The sequence below is a fragment of the Notolepis coatsorum genome (genome assembly GCF_963971535.1).
Source record: "Notolepis coatsorum genome assembly, chromosome: 10".
Classification (NCBI taxonomy): domain Eukaryota; kingdom Metazoa; phylum Chordata; class Actinopteri; order Aulopiformes; family Paralepididae; genus Notolepis; species Notolepis coatsorum.
In genome coordinates this window covers 110,939,011-110,965,084 of record NC_140174.1, presented here as the reverse complement: position 1 = coordinate 110,965,084, position 26,074 = coordinate 110,939,011, and the positions used below count along the sequence as shown (strand labels likewise).

Below are 26,074 nucleotides of genomic sequence, written 5' to 3'. Positions count from 1 at the left end.
AGGTAATTTAGTTTAAAGTACAATCTTGGCTGTCTTTTTCTCTCAACGCTTCAATAGGTAGATCTTGCCTTCACCACAAAAAAAAGTGATCTTGGGCTTAAAAAGGTTGGTGACCACTGATCTATACATTCTGTACAGTAGGAGGACTCATTTATATATTTTATACCTAGTTGTAATCACCTGTACATTGTATATTACTGTTGCACTTTACTGTTACATTTACACTCTGGTTGGATGCCAAATGTATTTTCATTGTACTGCACTACTTGTGCTGTATGATGATGACAATACATTAGAATATAATCTGTTTCCATGTCAGTCTCTTGTTGTCACTGTGTGTGTTGTTGGTTGGAGAGTCAGACTGGAGGAGAGCAGAGACCTGAGCAGAGCTATGTCATAAATGTCTTGATTGATTGATTGATTGAAAAGTTTATTAACAGATTGCAGAATGGGTACAGTACAGTACAGCTCAATACATACAATTGTTAAGAGGATGCAGACCTGAGAAAGACTTTCGTCTTGTTTCCATCAGGGTCCCCCATTTTCAATTCATCATTCATCTAAATAACAGTACTGTCTACCTGTATGTCATTATATGTTATGATGAATTGAAAATGGGGGACCCTGATGTAAACAAGGCGAAAGTCCTTCTCTGATCTGCATCCCCTTAACAATTGTGTGTATTGAGCTGTACTGTATTGTTCCAATTCTGCAATCTGTTAATAAAGTTTTCAATCAATCAATCAATCAATCAAACCTATAGTCGCCGCGCTGGGGATTCTGGGATCACACAACACACACAGTAGTTTTCAAGATGGCGGCGAGCAGGAGGCTGCACAAGGTAAATCTCTCTCTGATCTCGTTATTTTTTAATATATTTATTTATATTTATATATTTACACTCGTCCGAGCAGCAGGTGTCGGCCGTGTTGTTAACCGGGCCGTTAACCGGGGGGCCGCCGGGGCGCGCGGCTGAAAGACACCCGTCACGGCTGCTGCTCACGAGCCGCCGCGCTGCTGCTAGTCGAGGAGCCGGGAAAGAGAAGGACGGGTCGTGACGTCATGATACCAGCTCTAATGCTATGCTTGGTGCCAGTTTAAGATAAGATATATAATAAAAAGTTGAAGTCCAAGGCAGCTCTACACATTTTAAAGGCCTTTATTTAAAGGCTCACATTATTTAGATCATTTAAAAGAAACCAACACGTTTCGGCCTACATATGGCCTTCATCAGGGTATAGATAACTAAGACCAAACAAAACTGACTAATTTAGATAATCCTAGAGAATATCTTTAAGATATATAATATATAGCACATTTAAATTGCATAATTTCGGATTTAATCCTTAAAATATTCCAGATTGGGGCCTTTACTTAATAAGAAACGGAAATGGAGAGACATGTTTTCTGGCTACGAAACTAATAAGATAAAGATGAGATATTGCTTTATTGATCTCCTTGGGGGGAAATTTGGGCGTCATAGCAGCATGGGGGGGGGGGGGTGGGGGGGGGGGTACAGACAGGTATGGGCAGGGTAATAGAAATAAAGAAATATAGGCAATACATTTTGATCTGAATATAAAAATGAGAAAAGTAAACAAAGGTGCAGATCTGTATACCCTTATCGGTTATATTATACGTTACTACTTATAATAATAAATATAGGCAATACATTTTAATCTGGTAAAAGGTGCAGTAAGTTTTATTAAACCTGTATTCAAAATCTAAATACCAGTTATCTGAGGAAATAATACATCAACCAATATATCAAACGTTAGCTAGTTAACAATGCACCACATTGCAGATGATTCTGACATCCGAGGTAACAACCTGTTTAAATTAAGAGAAGATAATGATGATGATCCCATTCAACTCAATGTCGTCGGCCTGGAACTTAACCTTCTGTCGTGTGGCAGTGAAATGGTTATGGTTTTCCATACTTGGCACCAACATGGCGCTACAACACGATGACGTGATGACCCTTCCTTCCTTTTATCGGTTCCTTGCTGCTAACCAAATAACGGTGGTATATATTTTGGCAGCGAAGCAACAACCGGCGAGTTATAGGCCGCAGCCAGCCAGCCAGTCCGGTGAAACAAGAAGACAAGCCTCCTGGAGATGGTGGTTATGGAAGTGCCGCTGGGCTAGTTAGCTCCTCGGCTAGTCCTCCTGACTCCATGGCGTTACACGACTCACCTAACTAGGCTAAAACGGAAGACATTAGACGACGAAATTGGGCAACAACGAGTGACACTACTTCCCGTTTGGGAGAAGAAGTTATCCTATAAGCTAACCCGGCTAACGTTAAGCTAACCTCTTGCTAGCTACTAGCTAGCTATATAACGTTATCCATAAACAATAATTCCCGTCACGGTTAGCATTACAGCGACAAGAAACGCTAGCCAGTTAAGCTAACGTTAGCCTGGTTTTGCTAGTCTTGACTGTAGTTCGAATTGGCTCGCAGTTCAAAATGCTCAGCTAACGTATTGTTATAGTACATTAGTAGGCTAACGTTGTCGTTAAAGGTGTTGCGGCTAATTTAGCAGCTTGGGCAGGTAGGTAGGTAGTAGGTAGTAGGTAGGTTTATTTAGACAACAAACATAATACAGATCACATGAGTATTTGCTTTGTCAGGGATAGAAACGAAAAGTCCAGGACTTATTTCCATCGTTGTCCCTGGAAGTCAAGGATGCTTGGTTCATAGACATACACATACCACTCATTTACAGTAATATTTCACAATCATTACATTTTAATAGTAATAATGGCACACAATCATTAATTAATACACCAAACATGCGCATTTGTTGAGACATGCTGAACTAGCCTTGAGACATAAAGTACAGACAGGGAAGTCATTTTGTGTATCCTAGTTTTGCCAGTTGCAGCTAGGTTAGCCCCTTCTTCAAACGAATATATGGACGTTTGTCAGAGGCAGCTGGCATTAGCAGCCTATCGTTTAATTGAGGTGTTTGTCATATTACAGTCATTGAGGGGGTTACGCCTTCTAATACATAAAACCGAAAGTAAGGACATGCTAGGCGGAAATACATGCCTTGCTCGGTCTCATGGGTTCCCTGGCCTCAGTTCAGTTACAAATCGTTATGACTTCTGTGTTCAGTAACAAGTCAAGTGTTCCTTTATTATTAATCCCCTTGGGGAAATTCAACTGGCATAGCAGCATGTGGGGGGGGGGGGGGGGGGGGGGGTACATTATAGGATAGGTACATTTACATTTTGTTACAAGTTTACAAGACAGCAGGAAGGGTACAAGAACTCTTATCAGCTGAGTAACAATGTAGTAGGTAGTAATAATGATATAACAAAGTGCAAGTACTAATGATGATAGTGATAACAGTAGTAGTAGTGAACAGTAGGGAGTGGCAGGATTTAATCAGACAGTAAGTAGTAATAGTGATGATGGTATACACAGTGTTTATTATTAAGTCAGATAGTCCAAACAGTGTTCATTATTAAGAGTCAGATAATCCTAACAGTGTTTATTATTAAGAGTCAAGACAGTCCTAACTGTTCTCAAGTTCACCAGCCGTTAGTTCTCCAGCAATTGACAGCAGACTGTTCCCACGGTTGTAGGGCCTGATGGCTACTGGTACGAACTACGAAGGACTGGCAGAGCTGTTTTGTGATGTGTCATGGGGGATAAGTCTATGGCTGAACGTGCTCCTCATCTTTGCTAGCTCCTCATAAAGGGGGTGGGAGGGGTTTTCCAGTATAGCATCCTTGACCAATGACAATGACCAACCTTATAATGTGGCAGGTCTGCCTCCTAACGCTATGTTGTAACATGCTCAGGACATACCATATTGTTCTGCTTTGTATGATGTAGTAGGTTGGTTGTAATAAAGTGTGCTCTGTTTTGTTTCTCTTTCAGGAGCTTGAAGAAATTCGCAAGTCTGGAATGAAAAACTTCAGAAACATTCAAGTTGATGAATCAAACATATTGACATGGCAAGGGCTCATTGTTCCTGTAAGTTGAATTTGGGTTATCCATCTACTGGTTGTCCAAATGTGCTTAACCCTTGGCTTTCACTAATCACTACCACACTATAGAAGGTTAACACTTTCACTAACACACTACAGATGGTAGTGAAAGGTTAACCTTCTGTAGTGTGGTAGTCAAAGTGTTAACCCTTTGTAGTCTGGTAGTGAAAGGGTTAAAGGAAATGGAAGCGCTTTGTCATGTGTTCGTAGCTTATGATGTTTACTATGGTTGCCGCAGTGATGTGAAATTTCCCATGACTAATAAACTCATGACAACACCGGTATTACTGCTGAAACCGGACATTTGACAAAATTACACTCAATATCCGTAGACCGATTGCTTTGATGTTTAACGTTATGCAGCTACATTGATCCACTGTGTCTGTTCGTCTGTCTGCTTTTAATTCATTTTCAATTATTAGTATCCATTTGTTGGTACGTTAGGTTCGAATTTAAAAAATAAACCAGGGACAGTAATACCTCCTGTCACTTTTCTATCTGTTCATTGACGGACAGATCAATGTAGCGCATTGATCACATACTGTGGAAACATACTGTTGCTTGTCTGGACTGGTCCTCTGAGCTCCTCTCCAGTCAAACATGCTGCTGCTGGTCTGGACTGGTCCTCAGCTCCTCTCCAGTCAAACATACTGCTGCTGGTCTGGACTGGTCCTCTGAGCTCCTATCCAGTCAAACATACTGTTGCTGGTCTGGACTGGTCCTCTGAGCTCCTCCAGTCAAACACACTGTTGCTGGTCTGGACTGGTCCTCTGAGCTCCTCTCCAGTCAAACATACTGCTGCTGGTCTGGACTGGTTTTCTGAGCTCCTCTCCAGTCAAACATACTGCTGCTGGTCTGGACTGGTCCTTTGAGCTCCTCTCCAGTCAAACATACTGCTGCTGGTCTGGACTGGTCCTCAGCTCCTCTACAGTCAAACATACTGCTGCTGGTCTGGACTGGTCCTCTGAGCTCCTCTCCAGTCAAACATACTGTTGCTGGTCTGGACTGGTCCTATGAGCTCCTCTCCAGTCAAACACACTGTTGCTGGTCTGGACGCGTGAATATTAAAGGCAACCAACTTGTGTTCGGCTTTTCTCTGATTGGCCGCGCCCCCACGCGCAGGCAAGCGCACGTCCCAAATGAAATCCAAGGAGCAAGCGAGCGGCGCGCGAGCGGCAGGCTGCTCTTCCAACCAACTTGTGTTCAGCTGCGGTGGCAGTGGACATACAGTACACCTCCTATCTATGTTGGGATTATGTTTGGTCATGACAAAACAATAAAAATCGCTGACAGAGCTCTCATATTTGCGAATATTATGGCGGATATAGTTTATGCATTCGCAAAATATGAGAGCGCGCCGCTGTCATTGAAGGGCTTCCTACAACAGAGCACCGCCGCTGCTGCTGCTGAAGCTGTATCAAGCCGGCGGCGGTGCACGGACGCCGGGGAAAAACCACCGCGTCGCCCCGCTGGCGCTTCAGGCTCAGCAGCCTCCACGGGCGAAATAACATATAACGTTACAGTTCCACACTGATGTACAGTGAGTGTCTAATATGGCTGTCGCGAAGTCATGCCTCTCCCTCTGAAAGCCCATCCACGCTGTGTATCATAGACTACCAGATTCGCACTTGTGTATAAACAAAGCCCATACAGTTATGAAATGCGCTGAACTAGAAAGCGTAAAGTTATTATGTTTCGCGTTCCATTGATTAACGCCATTACCTGCTGTGCTGTAGGAAGCAGAGGTACAGTAAGTTACAGTAGGTGTAGGTTACATGTTTAATCAAAGCCCATACAATTTTTCATAATATTTCAAATATCATAATGATGTGTTTTCTATATTATATCCACAATCATTCATCTAAAAAATTGTATGGGCTTTGATTAAACATGTAACCTACATCTACTGTAACTTACTGTACCTCTGCTTCCTACAGCACAGCAGGTAATGGCGTTAATCAATGGAACGCGAAACGTAGTCTATGATACACAGCGTGGATGGGCTTTCAGAGGGAGAGGCATGACTTCGCGACAGCCATATTAGACACTCACTGTACATCAGTGTGGAACTGTAACGTTATATGTTATTTCGCCCGTGGAGGCTGCTGAGCCTGAAGCGCCAGCGGGGCGACGCGGTGGTTTTTCCCCGGCGTCCGTGCACCGCCGCCGGCTTGATACAGCTTCAGCAGCAGCAGCGGCGGTGCTCTGTTGTAGGAAGCCCTTCAATGACAGCGGCGCGCTCTCATATTTTGCGAAGCGATTTTTATTGTTTTGTCATGACCAAACATAATCCCAACATAGATAGGTGTACTGTATGTCAAATGTCGGTCATGTGGTGGAAGTGTTTAGTACAGTCACACAACAGAACACCGCTGTAGAGTACAGTCACACAACAGAACACCGCTGGTTCGACCAGCGCTTTTGCCGCGTCTCTCTTTGCGCGAGGGCGTGTGCTAGTGGATTGATTGATTGGCCGTGTGGCCAATCAGAGAAACGCTGAACGAAAAGCTGAACACAAGTTGGTTGCCTTTAATATTCACGCGGTCTGGACTGGTCCTCTGAGCTCCTCTCCAGTCAAACATACTGCTGCTGGTCTGGACTGGTCCTCTGAGCTCCTCTCCAGTCAAACATACTGCTGCTGGTCTGGACTGGTCCTCAGCTCCTCTACAGTCAAACATACTGCTGCTGGTCTGGACTGGTCCTCTGAGCTCCTCTCCAGTCAAACATACTGTTGCTGGTCTGGACTGGTCCTATGAGCTCCTCTCCAGTCAAACACACTGTTGCTGGTCTGGACTGGTCCTCTGAGCTCCTCTCCAGTCAAACATACTGCTGCTGGTCTGGACTGGTCCTCTGAGCTCCTCTCCAGTCAAACATACTGTTGCTGGTCTGGACTGGTCCTCTGAGCTCCTCTCCAGTCAAACATACTGTTGCTGGTCTGGACTGGTCCTCAGCTCCTCTCCAGTCAAACATACGGTTGCTGGCCTGGACTGGTCCTCTGAGCTCCTCTCCAGTCAAACATACTGTTGCTGGTCTGGACTGGTCCTCTAATAATGTTGTCTGACTTACACGCTTGATAACATGCTTAGTATTTTTTTAAATTAGCGTTTTCTATTTGAATGTGGGCACTGATATGTGAAAATGAACTAAATGGGTTAGAAAATAAAAAGGTGGGGATGGTGACAAGTAATGGAGCCTGAACACAGAGTAACACCGCAAGCCTGACATTAACCTCCTGTCCGTCTCTCCTCCAGGACAACCCTCCTTATGACAAAGGAGCATTCAGGATCGAAATCATCTTCCCCGCCGAGTACCCCTTTAAGCCCCCCAAGATCACGTTCAAGACAAAGATCTACCACCCCAACATCGACGAGAAGGGACAGGTGTGTCTGCCCGTCATCAGTGCAGAGAACTGGAAGCCAGCCACCAAAACTGACCAAGGTGGGTGCCCTAGTGCTAACTGCTGTATCATGGTGAGTCTCTTAGAGCTAACTGCTGTATCATGGAGAGTCTCTTAGAGTTAACTGCTGTATCATGGTGAGTGTCTTAGAGCTAACTATTGTATCATGGTGAGTGTCTTAGAGCTAACTGCTGTATCATGGTGAGTGCTGGAGTGAAACGCTCACACGATGGAGTCCTGGCTTTAGGCAGAATCACGAACAGTGATGTGAAAAATATTAGGGGTGGGAATCACCAGAGGCCTCACGATACGATATTATCACGATACTTAAATCACGATACGATAGTATTGCGATTCAAAATATATTGTGATATTAATATTGCGATATATTATATATATAACTTTTTTTTTTCAACTGCAAAGTAAAACTGTCAACATGTTTTATCTAATAAAATAATAATAATAATAAAATCTTCAGTCTGTTCATCTCACTTCAATAATGGTATGGCAGATACGAGCCAACGCAAAATTTGCAGATATCCCTACTATTAAGGCACAGCAAGGACTGGTTACAGACCCTAAAAAAATTAACGAGACATTCAAAAAGTTTTACTCCAACTTGTACAAATCAGAAATGGCCTTCGATCAAAACAAAATGGACATATATCTTAATCAAATTAACCTTCCTAAACTATCAGAGGATGACGCTAAAGAGTTAGAAACACCCATCACACTAGATGAACTTAGGGAGGCCATATCTGAAATGCAAAGTGGTAAGGCTCCTGGAAGGGACGGTATCCCACCAGAAATGTACCTCTCATGCTGGGATGTAATTGGACCCCTATTACTTAATATGATTTTATACTCAATCAAGGAGGGGAATTTCCATAAGATTGACAATATTGCACTCATAACAGTCCTCCTTAAAAAAGACAAAGACCCCACCGATTGCGGTAGTTATAGACCCTTGAGCCTCCTCGGAACCGATATCAAGCTGTATTCTAAGGTATTAGCCATCAGACTTCAAAAGCATATGACGTCTTTAGTTCATCCTGATCAGACTGGCTTCATAAGAGGCCGCTTGATCACGGATAATATAAGACGGTTATTACATGTGCTAGATGCCAGCAAGGATGACACCCCACCTATAGCGATGCTGTCCCTGGATGTGATGAAAGCCTTTGATAGGTTGGAATGGTCTTATTTATGGGCAGTACTAGAAAGGATGCGGTTAGGAAAAGGATTCATTGATATGATAAAAGTATTATACAAAGACCCATCGGCCATGATTACAACAGGTATAATCACCTCTGAAATCTTTCGGGTATAGCGCTCTTCCAGACAGGGTTGCCCTCTTAGTCCCGGACTATTCGCTTTATCATTAGAGCCTTTAGCACAATATATAAGACAATCCCAATCCATAGAACCAATCGCAATTAAGGGCACACAACATCATATTAGTTTATATGCGGACGACGTAATATTGTTCATGCAAAACTAGGGATGTCCGATATTATCGGCCGACCGATATTATCGGCCGATATCGGCAGTAAAATGTGATATCGGAAAATATCGGTATCGGTAAAAAAAAAAAAAAAAACAATAACAATTTTTTTTTTTTTTTTTTTTTTTTTAACATTTATTTAACCTTTATTTACCCAGGCAAGCAAGTAAGAACCAATTCTTATTTTATTTATTGTCAAAAGTATGCATGTTGGTTTAAAATGTTCATTTTTACTTTTTTAATGATCATATTTTGCACAGATAATGCTTACATTTAGAAAGCCTTTTGAATGCATCCAGTGAAATTATTAGTTACCTGAAATTATTCCGTTTTTTGGGGGGGAAACCCTGCATATATCGGTATCGGTTGATATCGGTATCGGTATCGGAAATTGGAGTTGGACAATATCGGAATATCGGTATCGGTAAAAAAGCCAATATCGAGCATCCCTATGCAAAACCCTAACACCTCAATGCCTCATCTTCTCAAGTTGATTGATGACTTTGGCAATCTATCGGGATTTAGGATCAATTGGCCAAAGTCGGCCTTCCTTCCACTTAATGCCCCTGCAAAGAATATACTCCTTCCAGAAAAAATACCAATGGTTAAACACTTCAGATGTTTAGGAGTTGAGGTATTCCCTACTATAAGCCAAACGGTGAAGTACAATTACACAAAATTCCAAGATAAGATAAAATACGACTTTGACAGGTGGTCCAAATTTAAAAACTCAGTACAGGCACGAGTATCAATAGTTAAGATGGATGTTTTACCTAGAATCAACTTCATTAGCTCAATGTTACAGTTACCCCCTCCTGATGGTTACTGGAAAAAATTACACTCCACCGCATATAAATTTATTTGGAATAACAAACCTCCACGAATAAAAAGATCCACCGCACAGAGAAACAAAGCAGACTGAGGTTTGGCATTTCCAGACTTTTACCACTATTTTAAAGCGTACTCTTTTTTTTTGATCCACTTTTTCTCCCATTTTTCTATATTTTCTCCCATCCCAATTTCGTATCATCCAATTCAACCCTCCCCTGTCACGAACGCTGTTTCTTGCCTCCCACAAGCCGGTTGCAATGTGGACTAAGTCATACATAGCACAAGTCCCCTCCGGTACTTGAGGTAACAGCAGTCGCATCTTTTCACCTGCGCAGCTCGATCTCTCAGTGTCGAGGAGTAACGCGTGGGAGGCTCACGCTGCCCCCGACACTTCCTGATTCTACTGCGCAGGCGCACCAACCGACTTGTAGGAGTCGCTTGTTCACAACGTTCGATCCCCACCCTTCAGTTTTCCCTCCCCGTAATACGGCCAATGTGTATTACTGCGGACGACCAGCTAAACTGAAAACAATGTGGAGAGCTGGATTCGAACACGCGAATCCTAGCGTCTCCACACTAGTGGCGAGTGCCTTGCCCACTACACCACCTAGCCGCCCTTTAAAGCGTACTCTTTAAGACCACTGACAACCTGGTTTGACTCCCAAGCATCTGTATCCTGGAGAAACTTAGAAGCACCACATAGACTGCAGGACATAGTATACACCATATTATCAATTAAGCAATGCGAATTGAAATTTGGCCCCCTTATTACATGTGATCCGGATATGGCGTGAAACACAAAAAAAATATTCTAACCAACATAAAAAATGGCATAGCCATACTCTCCTATTCAATAACAATGCACTCCTTATTGGAAAACGACCTATAAGATAAGATATTCCTTTATTGATCCCCTTGGGATACCCCAAATGGGAAAAGCAGGGCATACACACATTGGGAGATGTTTTCAACAAACTGGGTTTTTGTAGCTATCAAGATATACATACAAAATTTAACCTCACCAGTTCCACATATTATTTTTACGCACAGTTATTGGATTGTTTGAAGGCTCATGGAGTCCCATTAAAGATACCAATTGAGCACCACATATATCACATTCTTCTATGAAAGAGAGACATCGAGAGGCTTCGTATCTGATTTTTATCATCACTTACTAACGTCTTCGTATGGAATCCTCCCCCTAGACTCAGTCTGGAGGAGGGATATACCAGACTTGGAAATAGATTTTGATTGGCAAGAAGTCTGGGCAAACGTTCGAATTGCGTCACGTAACCCGGACCATCAACAAATTAATCTTAATTATATTCATAGGACATACCTGACTCCTATAAGATTGAACAGAATGGGACTTAAACAAGATTCCCTATGTTCCTTATGTACAAATGGAGATGAGGGTACATTTATGCACATGTATTGGGATTGCCCACCGGTTAAGATATTCTGGGAAGAAGTGTCCCAGCAATTATCAGAATTCTTATTTCTGAACATACCTGTACATCCCTCTGTATTGCTGTTGAATGATGTTTTTCAGTTTGCAGCCCCTATACAGCTAAAGAGACTAGTTTTATCCGGTCTCACAGCTGCTAAAAAGCTGATGGCATCACAATGGTTTCAACCGGAAAAAATGTGCCGGAAGGTATGGGTTCTTACCTATCTCGATGTGATTTATCTAGAAATATCTACAGCAAGAATTTTAGGTGTCAGTGAAACCAACATTGCAATCTGGTTAGAAGTGGTGGAGAGAATAAAAGCTAGCATATGAATTGTAGTGCCTGGTTAGAAACGAATGAAGATGGATGGATTATCCAAATGGGGGTCCGGGGGGGGGTGAGCGAGCAAGAGCATATGTATGGTATTAGATAGCAAGTATTAGGTATATATCTCGTAAACTACATTTATAATGATTCAAATGGTGATTTCATTGGATGTTTACTGTTAATGCTTGTGTGTCTAATTTGATGTTATGTTTAAAAAATTATAAAAAAAATAAAATATAATAAAAAAAAGAAAATGGTATTTTCTCAAGCAGACGGATGTCAATGCACGTGTGTGTGTGGACTACTGTACTATTACAGGTATTGAAATGAACAATGCAACTTCCTTATACAATTTCTTTTATAAATAAATATAATTTGCATAATAAAATATCGATACTATACTGTATCGATATTTCCCCCCCACCACAAAAAAATACCTTTGTGTGTTCTGTTGACACTACACAAAGCGTGCGCTCTCTCACTCACACACACACACACACTCGGCTCCGGGCACGCATCCACTCAACTCATAGAAAATACATCAAGCTATTATTCTAAAAGTATAGATAAAATTTAGTTTTTAACTGCTGGATATCGCAATAATATTCGAGCACTTTGGTGTCTTGCATCACAGTGGGTGTCTTAGTGCCACCTGCTGTACATTGTGTCTTAGTGCTACCTACTGTACATTGTCTTAGTGCTACCTACTGTACATTGTGTCTTAGTGCTACATACTGTACATTGTGTCTTAGTGCTACATACTGTACATTGTCTTAGTGCTACCTACTGTACATTGTGTCTTAGTGCTACATACTGTACATTAGGCCTGCCGCGATAAGCAATAAATCGATTAATTGCCGCGATAATTAAAATGAATGCAATGATTTTGACGGGCGCGATTAATTGCTATTTGCGCGTTTGTTTTAATGAGGCGGAACCAGTGCCCCTTGTCAGTCACTGTCCGTGTTGGGAGGCGGGCCGCTGGCTTTACTACAGAGCACAGCACAGGAGCTCCGTGGGGCAACGCCACATAGCTTAACTACATTTCTCAATAGTGTTGCTCCTTTTAACCAAGTAGCGTTATTTGTAGTGTAACGTTAGAATAACACAGAATAACGTTAATACAATTACATGCATCATTGTTTACAATGAACGGGTGGGGCTAGTCAAAGGACTGGAGACGGGGACAAGTTAAACATGAATTGGTCGTTTTCGAGTCGTGCTGCAGTGCCTACGCACCACAGCTATTCTATTATATACTGCTTTGACGCTTCCTCCTCATCGTTGATTGCCTGTAGTAGCTGCATCTAACGTTAGTAGCTAACGTTAAAACTAAAAAACACAACCGGACGAGACAAGTTGTCGGCTAGGATAATCACAACAATACTTCCGGTCCGGTCGGTGGGCTTCAAAATAAAAGTCTTAAACACCGGAAAAGACGGAGCGGTGGGCTTCAAAATAAAAGTTTTGGGAAATAAATTTCTCAAAAAAATTCTCTAACCGGTCGCAATAATATCGCTTATCGCGATTTTTTCGGGGGCAATTAATCGCCCAGCAAAATGTGTTATCGTGGCAGGCCTACTGTACATTGTGTCTTAGTGCTACCTACTGTACATTGTGTCTTAGTGCTACCTACTGTACATTGTGTCTTAGTGCTACATACTGTACATTGTGTATTAGTGCTACCTACTGTACATTGTGTCTTAGTGCTACATACTGTCTACATACTGTACATTGTGTCTTAGTGCTACATACTGTACATTGTGTCTTAGTGCTACATACTGTACATTGTGTCTTAGTGCTACATACTGTACATTGTGTCTTAGTGCTACATACTGTACATTGTGTCTTAGTGCTACATACTGTACATTGTGTCTTAGTGCTACATACTGTACATTGTGTCTTAGTGCTACATACTCAGGCATTAAAGCGTTCCGTCTCCAGACGGATTTCCGTCAATTTGATTGGGAGATCCGTCAATTTGATTCGCAGTCTGACGGAATTGGCTACCTTGGTATAATATGATTTGTAGATGCATACAGATTGAAACAAAATTGAGCCAATCGGAGGCGCCAAATATCATGAAAAAGGGAATTCTTTTTCTATCGTGGCGCGGCCGCGCCAAGCAGTCATTGTCACTCAGCGACTCGAGAGACAGGATTACCCTCTAATTCTGCGCTCCGATACCATATGACGTAATTTATCAACAACACGTGCGGTCTGCTGAGTGAGCATTATAAAACAAACATGTTTTTAATCGACCGTGAATTAAAGTGTCAATGCTGTTTGTCATTTTAACAGCAGATACTTTCTTAAATGCCATCGTCCCGAGAGAGGGCTGTTGGCGGGGAGCTCTGATGGGTTCGCTTGCTAGTGTTATTAGCATTAGCTGTAGAGCTAACCGAAAAGCTAGTTTTAGCTTTAACGTTACCTTGGCTAAAGTTGGGGCTATTCATAATCCAGCAATAATGGCTGCAGACCTGCAAGCAAAGTACAGCAAGTTGGCACAGGAGTATTCCAAGGTAAATCACCTTTTCACCAGTAACGTTATATGGTCTTGTTTCCATCTAACGTTAGCTCATGCTAACCTAGCTCACGCTAACGTGGTCACTGATCGACCTCTCGCACACAATTAATGACATGTACAGCCATATCGGTGACGATGTTTAGCTTTTAGTGCCAAATGATAAGAGTCTGAGGCGGAGTCTCAAAAAAGAATGTTGAATATTTATTGTGCAAAAATCACAACGGAGCCTACTACTAACTGAAGTTACCGGAGCCTTCTGGAGTGCAACAACATATAACGTCCGTGCGGAATCAATGTCCCAACAACCATTCCGTGGGTGAACTCATTGAGATAGTTGTCAATTAATGATACTAATACTAATCTATACAATCACCTGTTGTTGAATAAATACCATTACTTTATAGTTATTACAAAAAAAACTAGGGATGCCCGATCACTTTTTTTGCCACGATCGTCGTGAGCCATATGAGCCGATACCGATCGTTTTTGATTAAAAGAAATTAAAATTTATTTTATATAATTTTTTTTTTATAAAATATATATATTATATAATTAGACTTGTACTTGTATTATCTGCGAGACATCGCCACCACGCAACAAGCTCCACTGTCTGTGTGTACTCTAGTAGCCTCCAGCTACGGCCAGGATTCTCCGGAGCTGCAGCTGGACCTATACTCGAGTAGCCTCGAGCTACGGCCAGGATTCTCCGGCGCTGCACCTGGACCCTATTGGTATAACGTTACTTAACTGTGCTCAGCAAGCCCTCAGCTCGAATACGCATCGAATCAGTGTTATAAGACATTGATATCAGGAGCTATCTGTAGCTACTGCTAGCCGGATATATAACGTTAATACAACGCCTCAGTGAATTATTTAGTTCAATGGGACATTTCGTTTTGAACAGTGAACTAACTTGCGCTAACGCGAGCTAACAGGTATCATACACATCTCTACTATACTTGCTGGAGCGTTTGTTGATGTCAGGAGCTATCGGTAGCTGGCCGGCTAGATACCGTTCGGTTAGACAATGCCTCATCATGTATTAAACTAAAAGTGAATAGTTGACTGGGTCATTTTGTAACGGTAGCTAAGCTAACGTTAGCTCAGGGAGACGGCGTCCTCCCGTGTCCCGTCTCACTAGAGTAGACCCGTGTTTACATGCGTGCGGGAGGGGCTGGAGGGATGAGCAGACGCCGCAGCCCCCGGTGTCTGAGACAGAACTCAGCGACAGCGAGTGAGATCGGGTTTGACGATCGGCGAAAATAAAGCATTATCACCGATCACCGATCGCATATTTATACTGATTATCGGCCGATAACGATCGGTGGCCGATCGATCGGGGCATCCCTAAAAAAAACAGTATAAAACGGTAGCTGTAAAAATTATAATTTATATTATAAAGAAAATATTGTATGCACTGTTATCGGATCAGTATCGGCCGATACCCAAAGCTTAGGTATCGGAATCGGATCGGGAAGGAAAAAATGGTATCGGAACATCTCTAGTTTAGTTCATGGTTCAAAGTAATGGGAAAAGGGTGCTAGCTCGCCATCAATCAGAAGCTAGCCACAAGACTTGCATTCACGCTCTCCAGCACACAGCCTCCCTGCCTGGCACAACAACCACAACAGTAGGGTCTATAGTCAGTCAGGACAGTAGGCTCTACAAGTTAGGGATGGGTACCTTTCACATAGGGCTGGGCGATATAACGATAACGATAAATATCGCGATATATTTTAATAATCTATATCGAATATCGAAATAAAAAAAAATATCGAAAAATCGTTTTTTTTTTTTTTTTTTTTTTTTTTTTTAATAATTTTTTTTTACCTGCAACAGGGCAGTTTTAAAACCAGAGACAGTGGACAGACTTGTCTTTCTTGCCTGCAACTTAAAGTAATGGCTTTGCTTGTCCAAATGACAATACTGACCAAATTCAGATTTCTTTTTCTCTTGTCCATTTATTTTGTTTGCTTTCTAATTTAAAATACAGTTTGAAACCGTCTGTACACAGTAGGCTATGTGTGCTAGCAGAGCTAGACTCCAGTCACAAGTCACGGTGCACATGTGTGGTGGTTTGTCCACCAAAAAAGCGCCAAAAGATCGAAAATAAACTAGCAGAGCCAGAACTGTTCAACTCCTCTGGAGCCACAGCCAGCAGAGAAGCCGGTTTACTTTAGCTTTTAAACCAGCTGCAGCCTGAGAACTGGAGTGTGAGGGGATGTAACACTAAAGATGGCGGCAATGACAAAGAATTGCTGCAAAATAAACATACATCTGTTGTTAAAAAAAAAAAAAAAATGTTTTTTTTTTTTTTTTTTATTTTTTTTTATACTTATAACAATTCGATAATTATCGATATCGAGAAATAAAATAAAATTATCATATCGTTATCGCGATATGATTTTTTTCCATATCGCCCAGCCCTACTTTCACATTTGAACCGATACCGGTACCTGTGAATCGATACCGGTACCCAACGGTACCTTTTTTCGGTACTTTAGTCTCAAGAAATTTAATTTACCTACCTCAGTCGTAAAAAAAAAATCCAAACTTCAAATAACTACAATTTCGACAGTTTTCGGCTTGTCATTGCTCCGACTGCTTTGTTGTTGAATCAAGTCAAATCCTAGGTAAGCATATATTGTGCGTGTGAACGTTGACATGAAAAGAAAAAAGTAAAAAAAAAAAAAAAATCGGTTTCTCACTTGATTCGATACTCGGTAGTACCAACGTGTTTCGGTTCGGTGCCTCAAAAGTACAGAATTCGGTACCCATCCCTACTACAAGTAGGCTCCCTTAAAACGCTAACGCTATAAAAAAAAAATAAGAATATGACTTGGCCTGAAAAAAAGCAGTCGGGAGATTTTTTTTGCTTTAATCCCTGCATACTGTACATTGTGTCTTAGTGCTACATACTGTACATTGTGTCTTAGTGCTACCTACTGTACATTGTATCTTAGTGCTACATACTGTACATTGTGTCTTAGTGCTACATACTGTATATTGTGTCTTAGTGCTACCTACTGTACATTGTGTTATGGTCAGGGGTGGAAGCAAGACATGTTGGGCCCTGTGCACATGATGTGGAAACAGTTTTTATCCAAAGCGCTAGCCTTCACATTCACCCGTTCACTCACACATTCACGGGAGAGGCAACCATGCAAGGTGCCAACCTGCTCATCGGGAGCAGTTCGGGGGTTAAGTATCTTGCTCAAGGACACTTCGACACACTGCTCGGTAGGAGCGGGAATCGAACCGGGAACCTCCGGATTACCAGACGACTGCTCTACCTCCTGAGCCACTGTCGCCCTGTGTGTCTTTGGGCCCCCCCCGCCCTGACTCATACGCCACAGTGGAGATGACAGCAGCACTTGTTATCACCACACCTTCATTGTCCTATGTGTAAAATCTGTCATCATCAAATGACAATTTTGCTTTAAAGTACCAGTACAATGACGCCAGTTAAGTCGGAAAAACCTTATTGTGGAATGTTAATGTCAGGAGTGTCATTTCTTCAGCTCCAGATGTATGATTGGATTTGTTAGAAGTGTTTCAGTGCACCCTTTCTGAGTACAGCCAACTCTGTGTTGAGGGGGCGTGGCTTAGTGCACCCTCTGAGCACAGCCAACTCTGTGTTGAGGGGGCGTGGCTTAGTGCACCCTCTCTGAGCACAGCCAACTCTGTGTGTTGAGGGGCCGTGGCTTAGTGCACCCTCTGACCACAGCCAACGAGTAGGGTATATCTGCAGAGCCGCAAGCCCAACGTCTGGGCGGGGCTTCGGGCTTGTACTCTGTTTGAGGCGGGGCTTCGGGGCTTGTACTCTGTTTGACTGGGCGGGGCGTCAGGGCTTGTACCTTGTGTTGTTGGGCGGGGCTTCATAGTGCGCATGCGTGTGGACTGGAGCATGTGAGAGTTAGGGCTGACCTTCGAAGCTTTTTTTGGCAATCGAAGCTTCGGGGCCGAGCTTCGATTTTAATTCGAAGCTTTGATTTCTTTTTTTTATATATATTTTTTATATTTTTTATCTTATGTTGTGGGACTTGTACAGCACTTTCATAAACTTTGTTGTTTTTAAATGTGCTCTATAAATAAAGTGGGTTTGATTAATTAATTAAGTAGCCCCTTTCGTGACTGAGCCAACAAGGTTTCACTCGGCTGTGTGATTTAATTCAAGGTGGATCGCTGTTGTCGTTTGAACAACTTCAGATTTCATGGGAACTACCAATCCCCCAAATCAAGAATGTTTAAGATGAATGAAGTAAGATTTTGATTATTTGAAATATGGCCTGTGTAGACTAAACTATGCACAGAATTATGTCAGTCTACAAGGTCCGGATTCTACATGGTCCGGCAATGTAGACCTTGTAGACTCCACTACAGACCAATTATCAGTGGAATGTTCATGCATTTTTAAGAAGGGCAACTTCCACAAAAAAACAAAACTCACCAAAACATCTCAGTAGCACCTTATCTAAATTTTATTTCCTATTTTGTTTATTCATCCCAGTATCTTTCTTTCTTATGTGTGGAATTCTACAAGGCATGTAGGTATATATGTATTTGAGGATGATATCCTTCAAACAGGCAATAGTGATGATATAATTTGGGCAGTGCTGAGCTGGGTTACTTTCCTCCAGTGTATTTGTCCCCGGCCCCACCCAATGGCCCCACACACACACACACACACATTTACATTTAGTCATTTAGCTGACGCTTTTATCCAAAGCGACTTACAAGTTCTGTACGACAAGACAGCAAGAAGGGTACAACTCTATCAGCTGAGTAACAATGTTTATCAAAGTGTTGCGTGTTACAGTGTAGGTTAGTTTATTAGGAAAAGTGCATGACAGTAAGGTTAGTCACGGTTCGTTTTTTTTTTTTTTTTTTTTTTTAAATCATTTCAGATAATGGTTAAAGAAGTGAGTCTTTAGTCGACGGCGAAAGATTGGACGGGATTCGGCTGTCCTAACAGGGATGGGTAGTTCTGTATCGTTAGTGGCTTAGCTTGGCATCACACTACACTGCACTATCTCACGTACGTGCACGCGCACTGAATAAACCACAAATATACCTCTAATACCAATATTAGTCTGACCACACCCCTCATCAGCTTACCTTCATAAGCAGGTGTGTGGTCACCTGCTCTCCTCCTTCTCGCTTTCACCACAAGGAAGTGCCTCGGTAGTACCCCACTTGACGTGTCGTTGATAGTTGAAAAGAGTTGTGACTAGGTTTACATTGTGCCTAACCTTTTTCTTCTCTCACTTGTTTGTATAAGAAAAAGGTTTGGGTCATAATGTATTCCGCGGAGAGTAGACCCGCTAGACCTACTCTTCACCACCGATTCTCCATTCCCGCCTCCGTCGTGCGTTCCGGTGCTGGGCTGTTGCCACTCTCGTGGTTGCTGACCCAGCCCGGGAGACTGCCGGTGGATAGTTTTCCTCACCGACGAGCCGAGGGTTCGGTGCCGTCGCTCCGGCGATGGCCTGATCTCGACTCTGGTTCCTCTGTTTCTGGGGAATCGCCCGTTGATGAACGGGGGATTGTCTTAGAGCCAGAGGATTTGCGACGAAAACTTTTTGCGTCTGCTCGCTCACGTCGTAACATGGTGGCGTGCAGACGCGAACGGCCTAGGTTTGGGGAATTGCTGGAGACCAGCGAGGCCGCGTCCGACTCTGGATTTCTGATGGAAACTGAAGACTTCATGGAGGAGGCGGACGGGTTCTTGTATGATGGTCCCGTGGAGGGGAGTATCCCTCCTCCGGAGACCCCCGAGGGGGGAGAAATGGCTCCACGGGGCGCCTTGTTCGAGGATGTCGGGGAACCACCTTGGCCTCATCGACAGGATGCCCTACTGTCGGCCGCATCGGATTGTGGCTCCTTGACCAGTCGCAGCCTGCTGTATGCGAGGGATGCGGGGTCGGTGGAGGAGGGTCCGCAGGGGGAACTGCGGGCCTTGTTCCCCGAGCTCATGGCGGTAGCCGCCGCTGCAAACGGTGTGCCGCTGCCGCAGCCATTGCCTGCACCTGTCCCTGATGACCTCATAGGCCATCCCTGGCAGCGTCCCCCGGTGAGAGGGGTGGACGTTGTCTACCCATTTTTCCCATCGATGGGGGCCTATGTTCGTCGGGGTCAGGCGGTCTCCAACATCATGGGACTAACTCCCGCCTACGTACCAGTTACGCGGGTGTCGGGGTTGGTCAAAGGTATGGGGGAGGGCGTACCACTGCTGGCCCTGCCAAGAGGGCCAGGGGAAGAAGCGGCGCTTCGGCCACCGCCGGCCCATCCCAGACCGGAGGAGACGGTAGGGATCGTCGTGTCCAGCAGACTGTTACCTATCGTCCCTCCGGGGCTCCCCGGGGTGGCAAGACTCGAGCGGCGCGAGGTGGCAGGCGCCGTTGAGAGTGACTTTTCCCCCTCTGTGTCCCCTCCTCTACACCCTCCCCGGCCCCTCTATGATTTTGTGCCTTGAACACGTATTTATTTGGCCGAACAAACTGTGTGTTTCTTCAATACAAATCATGTGGTGGGGTTGTGTTTTATGAATCTACCCTGTTACGTTGGGGGAATGAGTTGTGTTGTGTTACGAGTTTTTAAGCAAGGTCTGCAACTTACACTCGGTAATAGGTTCTATTAGCTTGATGCTCCACATGCAATTAGAACTGGTGGTATTCCATTGCTTTAACTAAGTATATGTGTTCACAACGCTGTGTTGTTAGTTGCAGTAATGCTCGTACACACTTTTCATGGCCTAGCCATTACTCTCGTTCAACGTCTTCCTATGTGTAGCATAGGCTGCGGGTATGGGATTCACGCACAGGCGACTTGTGTTTTGTTGTAAACCCTTTTACACTTTGTGGGTAGCTAACATTGTATTAGCCAGCGTTTCCGTTAGCCGGTAATTACCGGTATTTGTCCGGCAAAATCTCCTGAAGTCCGACATATTTAATTTCTCCGGTCTTAATGTCCGGTGAAAATAATTCCCTGAGTCTAAGCACAATTTGATTATTTGAATTGTATTAAAATAGGCTAAAATTAAATAGCCTATGCGATGAACGAAACGATCATTACATTTGTTTCCTCGTTGCTTCTAATAATGACAACGACGTTGTCAGCGAGAGCTTTAAAAACGTAGGTCTCGGTTCGCTTCATCGGACCAAACGCGAACCAAATATAGGAAGTGATTATTATTACCACTGCTCGCAGCACTCACTGCAAAACAAGCACACTGCATCTAATCTCTCTATCTATCTATCTATCTATCTATCTATCTATCTCTCTCTCTCTCTCTATGTCTGTGCATCTTGGGAAGAAGGAAGAAAAAACGCGGCTTATTATTATTACCGAGGCGCGCGGCTTATTATATTATTAAAACGGCTACTTGTGGGCACTCATAAAAACACTGTGGTCTACAAGTTGTTTAGCGAGAGGATGGTGGTAGGTAATGTGCTTCAATAGAACAATGGATCAATGCCATGTCAAAACTCGGCTCCGCTGATCTGGGCTCCGCAGTACACACACAGACACACACACACGCGCGCGCGCACACACAGGATCGCAGCCACACACACATTTCCACTGTCCAATAGACAAGCGCCCTTTTCGACCGCGTGACATTGAGGTGGAGAGAGTAGTCACGCAAACCACGATAATGTTGCAGTCTCTCTGCTTTCTCAGTTCTTCGCTTGATATAATTAATACAAATGTCCAATATAACGGAATTCGTTAGCTCATAAAAATGTGATTATAACAGACTGCTGTTCAGTGTCGGACCGACTGCCACATACGCGGTCTATTTTATTTCAAGTCAGCAGCAGCACGGAGACGGAGTATCGAGGGACTTATTTTATTTGGAATATATTAATGACTGTATACGCAAAAGTAGCCTAGTTTTAAGTAATAATATTATAAATCTACATGCCTTGAGGATGACATGAGCCTGCCTATCAATTGTTTTAAAGCTCAATAAACTATGACCGGAATTAATCTCATTTGTCCGGTAGTTGAAATCTTGCAGGTCACGGAGACCGGCAACAATTTTTTCTAACGGAAACCCTGGTATTAGCTTATGCTATATATTTTGTTCTACCGGAGGTTTTCAAAATGGCTACGGTTGTTTTCTGTGTGTAGGGATAGAAGGTGTGTTTTTCGGGAGGGGGTGTCGGATAAACCCCTCCTTTTTCCCACTTGATTGGTTTAGAGGGTTTGTTGACTTTTCTGCTGAGCCAGTCAGGGCCAAGCCAGTGCTTGACGGGGGAGGGGGGGGGGGGGGGGAGGGGTATTCTACCGACTCCTGTTATGACAGGATCCGGTGGATTTTCCCCGCCCGTTATAGCGTTGTTGCTATGGCGACGCCTTCCATGAGCTGGTGTCGTAAAGATGTCGAGGTTAGAGCGCAGGACTTAACCTGCTGCGCTCGTTTTTGTGTCAAACTTGAGTCTGTTGGTCACGTGTCTCACAGTTTACATATCTTTTTCTTGACCGTGGTCTCATGTGGGAAGGTGTTTCTGGGGGAATCTGGTCTTACACTCTGATTAAAAAGAGTGACTGGATTAAAATCATGTGAAAAACAGGGTTTTTTACTCCCAGCTGTGCAGTTAGGTCATACATGTGATGCCTTTTCTTTATTTTATAAAGAGTTGAATGTGTCTTGATGGATATGAAATGAGGGTCCCTGATGGAACAAGACTAACGTCTTCTCAGGTCTGCCTCCCCTTATCTTTTTGTATGTATTCCTGTACTGCAGTCTGTTGGGTATATTTTTTCATTCATTTCATTCATGGAGTTGATTGCATCTCGCCCCTCTTGTCGTTTCCCTGGGCGTCTTGGGGATTCAATATGGTGGTCTAAACGGCCTATTGTTGATGTGGGTATGTCCAAACGCACACATAGTGCTAGCTCAGGATGTGCTTTGGCCGTTGCTGACTGGCGCGCCTCGTTTGCTTTGGTAAAACAGCGTTTTTATGGAGCAATTGGGATGGGGGTTTTTCCTCTTCCGACATCCTGTGTGTTGTCGATGGGTTCCCGTTCATGTCAGGGGATGATGACGGAATGGGTCTGGGCATATGGGAAGGGTCTCACGCCCTAGGGGTGGGCCGCCGGACGCGGTTCATACCGACACGTCTGGGTGGCGCCTTCTTTTTATGTTGGGATCAGACGCGCATATCTGCCCCTTCTCCTGGGGTTGGCAGGTCGGCGTGATTAGGGCACGGGACTGGTTCTGGTCGCGCTGGTCCAGATCAGTGCACCCGTTGTCCGCTGGGGATGCAGATCTGCTGTTCTGGTACCCTGAGGGACTTAGGGTTTTTTCAGGGGGGAAAAATGCTAGGTCGATCCGGGTGTCACAGGGTTGTGCGTTATGGGACCCCTTGTTTGATGTATTCTGCACTGTCATAGTGGCTTATGGCCGTGCCGACCTGTACGCATCCGATCTCGTCGGATCTCGGCTGCTGTGCGGGTTGGTCTTGGTTGGTACTTGGTTGGGTGACCTCCTGGGAATACCGAGTGCGGGGTGCTGGGGGCTGGTCTTCCATATTACGCTCTTCTCTTGCGTTTTGGCGCTGAGGAGCCTGTTGGGTGGGGTTAACCTCCTTTGGGATCCTGTGCTCCCCGTATCGCCGGGCCCGGTCCGGGGTGATGCCCGTTGACCTGTAGGCCCGGGATAGCCCTGTTGGGAACCGGAACGCGGGCTGCGGCGGTGCCGCAGGTGCGTTTCGGGGTTTTTTCCTGAGGGGTTATAGGACCAACCATTACATGGGGTAATGCCTGGGTGGTTGGTTCTCTGGTGTGTTGCTGCAGTGTCAACTCCCGGTTCTCCGGTTGAGGGTGCCCCTGCACGTTCATGACGTCTGCCGATCGTATGGGCTTTTCTGTGGGCAGCTGTCAGGGGCCGTGTGGTCTACGGATCCCGCTTCTGACGTGCTGTTGAAAGCTTGGTTATGCGACAACGCCAGCATACGCCCCTTCCGCCGGGGCGGCTGTTTCAGCTGTCCTTTCTGGCGCCTGCCTCGTCCGCAGTTTTTTCCAGGCTTGGGTTGACTACCTGTTGCCTGGTCTTCCCCGGTGCACTGCCTTGACCATGCTGTCTGCCTGTTGCAGGGCTTGTGTTCCAGGCGGTGTGCTGTTGGGGGGGACAGGGCCCGCTCGGCTGAGGGGCCTTTGTCCGAATACGCTGGCGATGTGAGGGGCGGGGTCACTAGGTGCCCCCCTGGTGGGGTCTTGATGCTGGCATCATGGACTTCTCTGGGCCCCCATTTCAGGGAGCCCAGTCCTTGGTGGGTCTGGGCCTTCCTTCGCGCTCCGCTGCTACGGCCTTGCCACGGGGTTGGGTTGGCCCTTGACCCCGTGATTCTGGGGGCAGTAACGAGGTGGTTTTTTCTCCGTTCGTTCCCGGGTGGCATGCGGGTTGTGCGTGTGTGTAGTCGTGGGGTCAAGCCACGGCTGCTCACCCTGTGCGTTGAGTGCTTGAGTGCCTCTTCGCACGGTCGGGTCCGTCGCTTTCCCGTGACGTCCCTAATAGGGGGGCTACCCGCCATTAGGGGGGGTCGGGGGGGCTCGGCCCTCCCTGTTCTGATGGTTGTGGGGGGGCTGTCAGCGGGGTGTATTTGTCAGCCAGTGGCTCCGCTTGGCCTCCCTTGTGCAGTGTGATGCCAAGCTAAGCCACTAACGATACAGAACGATAGGTTATGACTATAACCAAGTTCTGTTAGTTAGGGGCGATGCTTGGCATCAGACGGCCGCTGCAGCCCTTGTCCTCACCTTGTGGTGAAAGCTTGGGAAGGAGGAGAGCAGGTGACCACACACCTGCTTATGAAGGTAAGCTGATGAGGGGTGTGGTCAGACTAATATTGGTATTAGAGGTATATTTGTGGTTTATTCAGTGCGCGTGCACGTACGTGAGATAGTGCAGTGTAGTGTGATGCCAAGCATCGCCCCTAACTAACAGAACTTGGTTATAGTCATAACCTATCGTTCTCACACACACACACACACACACACACACACACACACACACACACACACACACACACACACACACACAAATCGAAGTAAAAAAAAAAATTAAATTTATTTCTTTCTTTTTCCTTTTTCCTTTTTTTTAAACTTCGCTTTTTTTTAATGTTCGAAGCTTGTGCCATCGAACGAAGCTTCGAAGTATTTAAGACAGCCCTAGTGAGAGTATAAGAGTCAGTTTTTTTATTTTTATTTTTTTCTAGCTCTTTCTCACAGTATGGTGGCCGACACCCCTAATGGGAAAGCATTAAACAGATCATCTGTCTAAACCTCGTAACTCTATTCGCCCTTAAATCTGTGTTAATTTTTTATTTTACATACTCATGTTCTGTCTTGAGTCGTACTGTATTGTATTCTGCATAGGGCTGAACGATTAATCTATTTTAAATCGAAATCGCGATTTGGAATGATGCAATTATCAAATTGCAAAAAAAAGAAAATTCGCAAACTTTTTTAATTTTTAATTTATTTAACCAGGAAGTCCCATTGAGATAAAAGATCGGTTTGGGAGAGGGAGGTAAGGGGTTTTAGATTGTGTGTTGTGAAGTTTAGACTTCAGAGAGGGAGAGTAAAGTACAGAAAAAAAGGTACCGTTGGGTATCGGTATCGATTCCCAGGTAAAAAGAAACATTTTCAGGCTCGGTGTCCCGAAAAGACCCATGTGTAGGCCAGATGCAAGCCGCATTTTACAATAAACCTCTGTGGGGCTGCTTAAAAAAAAGTATAATAGCTAATTTGATCGCAATCGAAATATCTGTCAGAAAAATCGCAATTACATTATTTCCCAAAATCGTGCAGCCCTAGGGCTCGCGTCCACCTGCCTCATATTTATGACCGCACGTGTCTTTTTTTCAATGTATCCCAATGGGGAGAGAGCGTATGCGGCCGCATGCGCCGCCTATAGTAAGTGCGCTGCAGTCGGCTTCTTTTTTCAGCTTTTTTGTGCGGCCGAAAGTTGAAACTTTCTCCACTTTCAGAGCGATGCGCTGAGCTCATTTTCAGACAACCAATCACAGCCA

The 26,074-nt window shown here is 44.3% G+C and overlaps 1 protein-coding gene across 1 annotated transcript in view; it reads left to right on the top strand.

Annotated features, from left to right (window-relative positions):
- The first annotated feature begins 796 nt into the window (after window positions 1–796).
- ube2l3b (ubiquitin-conjugating enzyme E2L 3b) overlaps window positions 797–26,074 on the top strand; it is a 49,305-nt gene continuing 24,027 nt past the window's right edge. Inside the window, exons 1-3 of the mRNA XM_084323770.1 lie at window positions 797–841; window positions 3,893–3,988; window positions 7,254–7,440. Coding sequence (XP_084179896.1) covers window positions 815–841; window positions 3,893–3,988; window positions 7,254–7,440 — 310 coding nt within the window. The 5' untranslated portion in view covers window positions 797–814. The remainder of the gene's footprint in view (window positions 842–3,892; window positions 3,989–7,253; window positions 7,441–26,074) is intronic.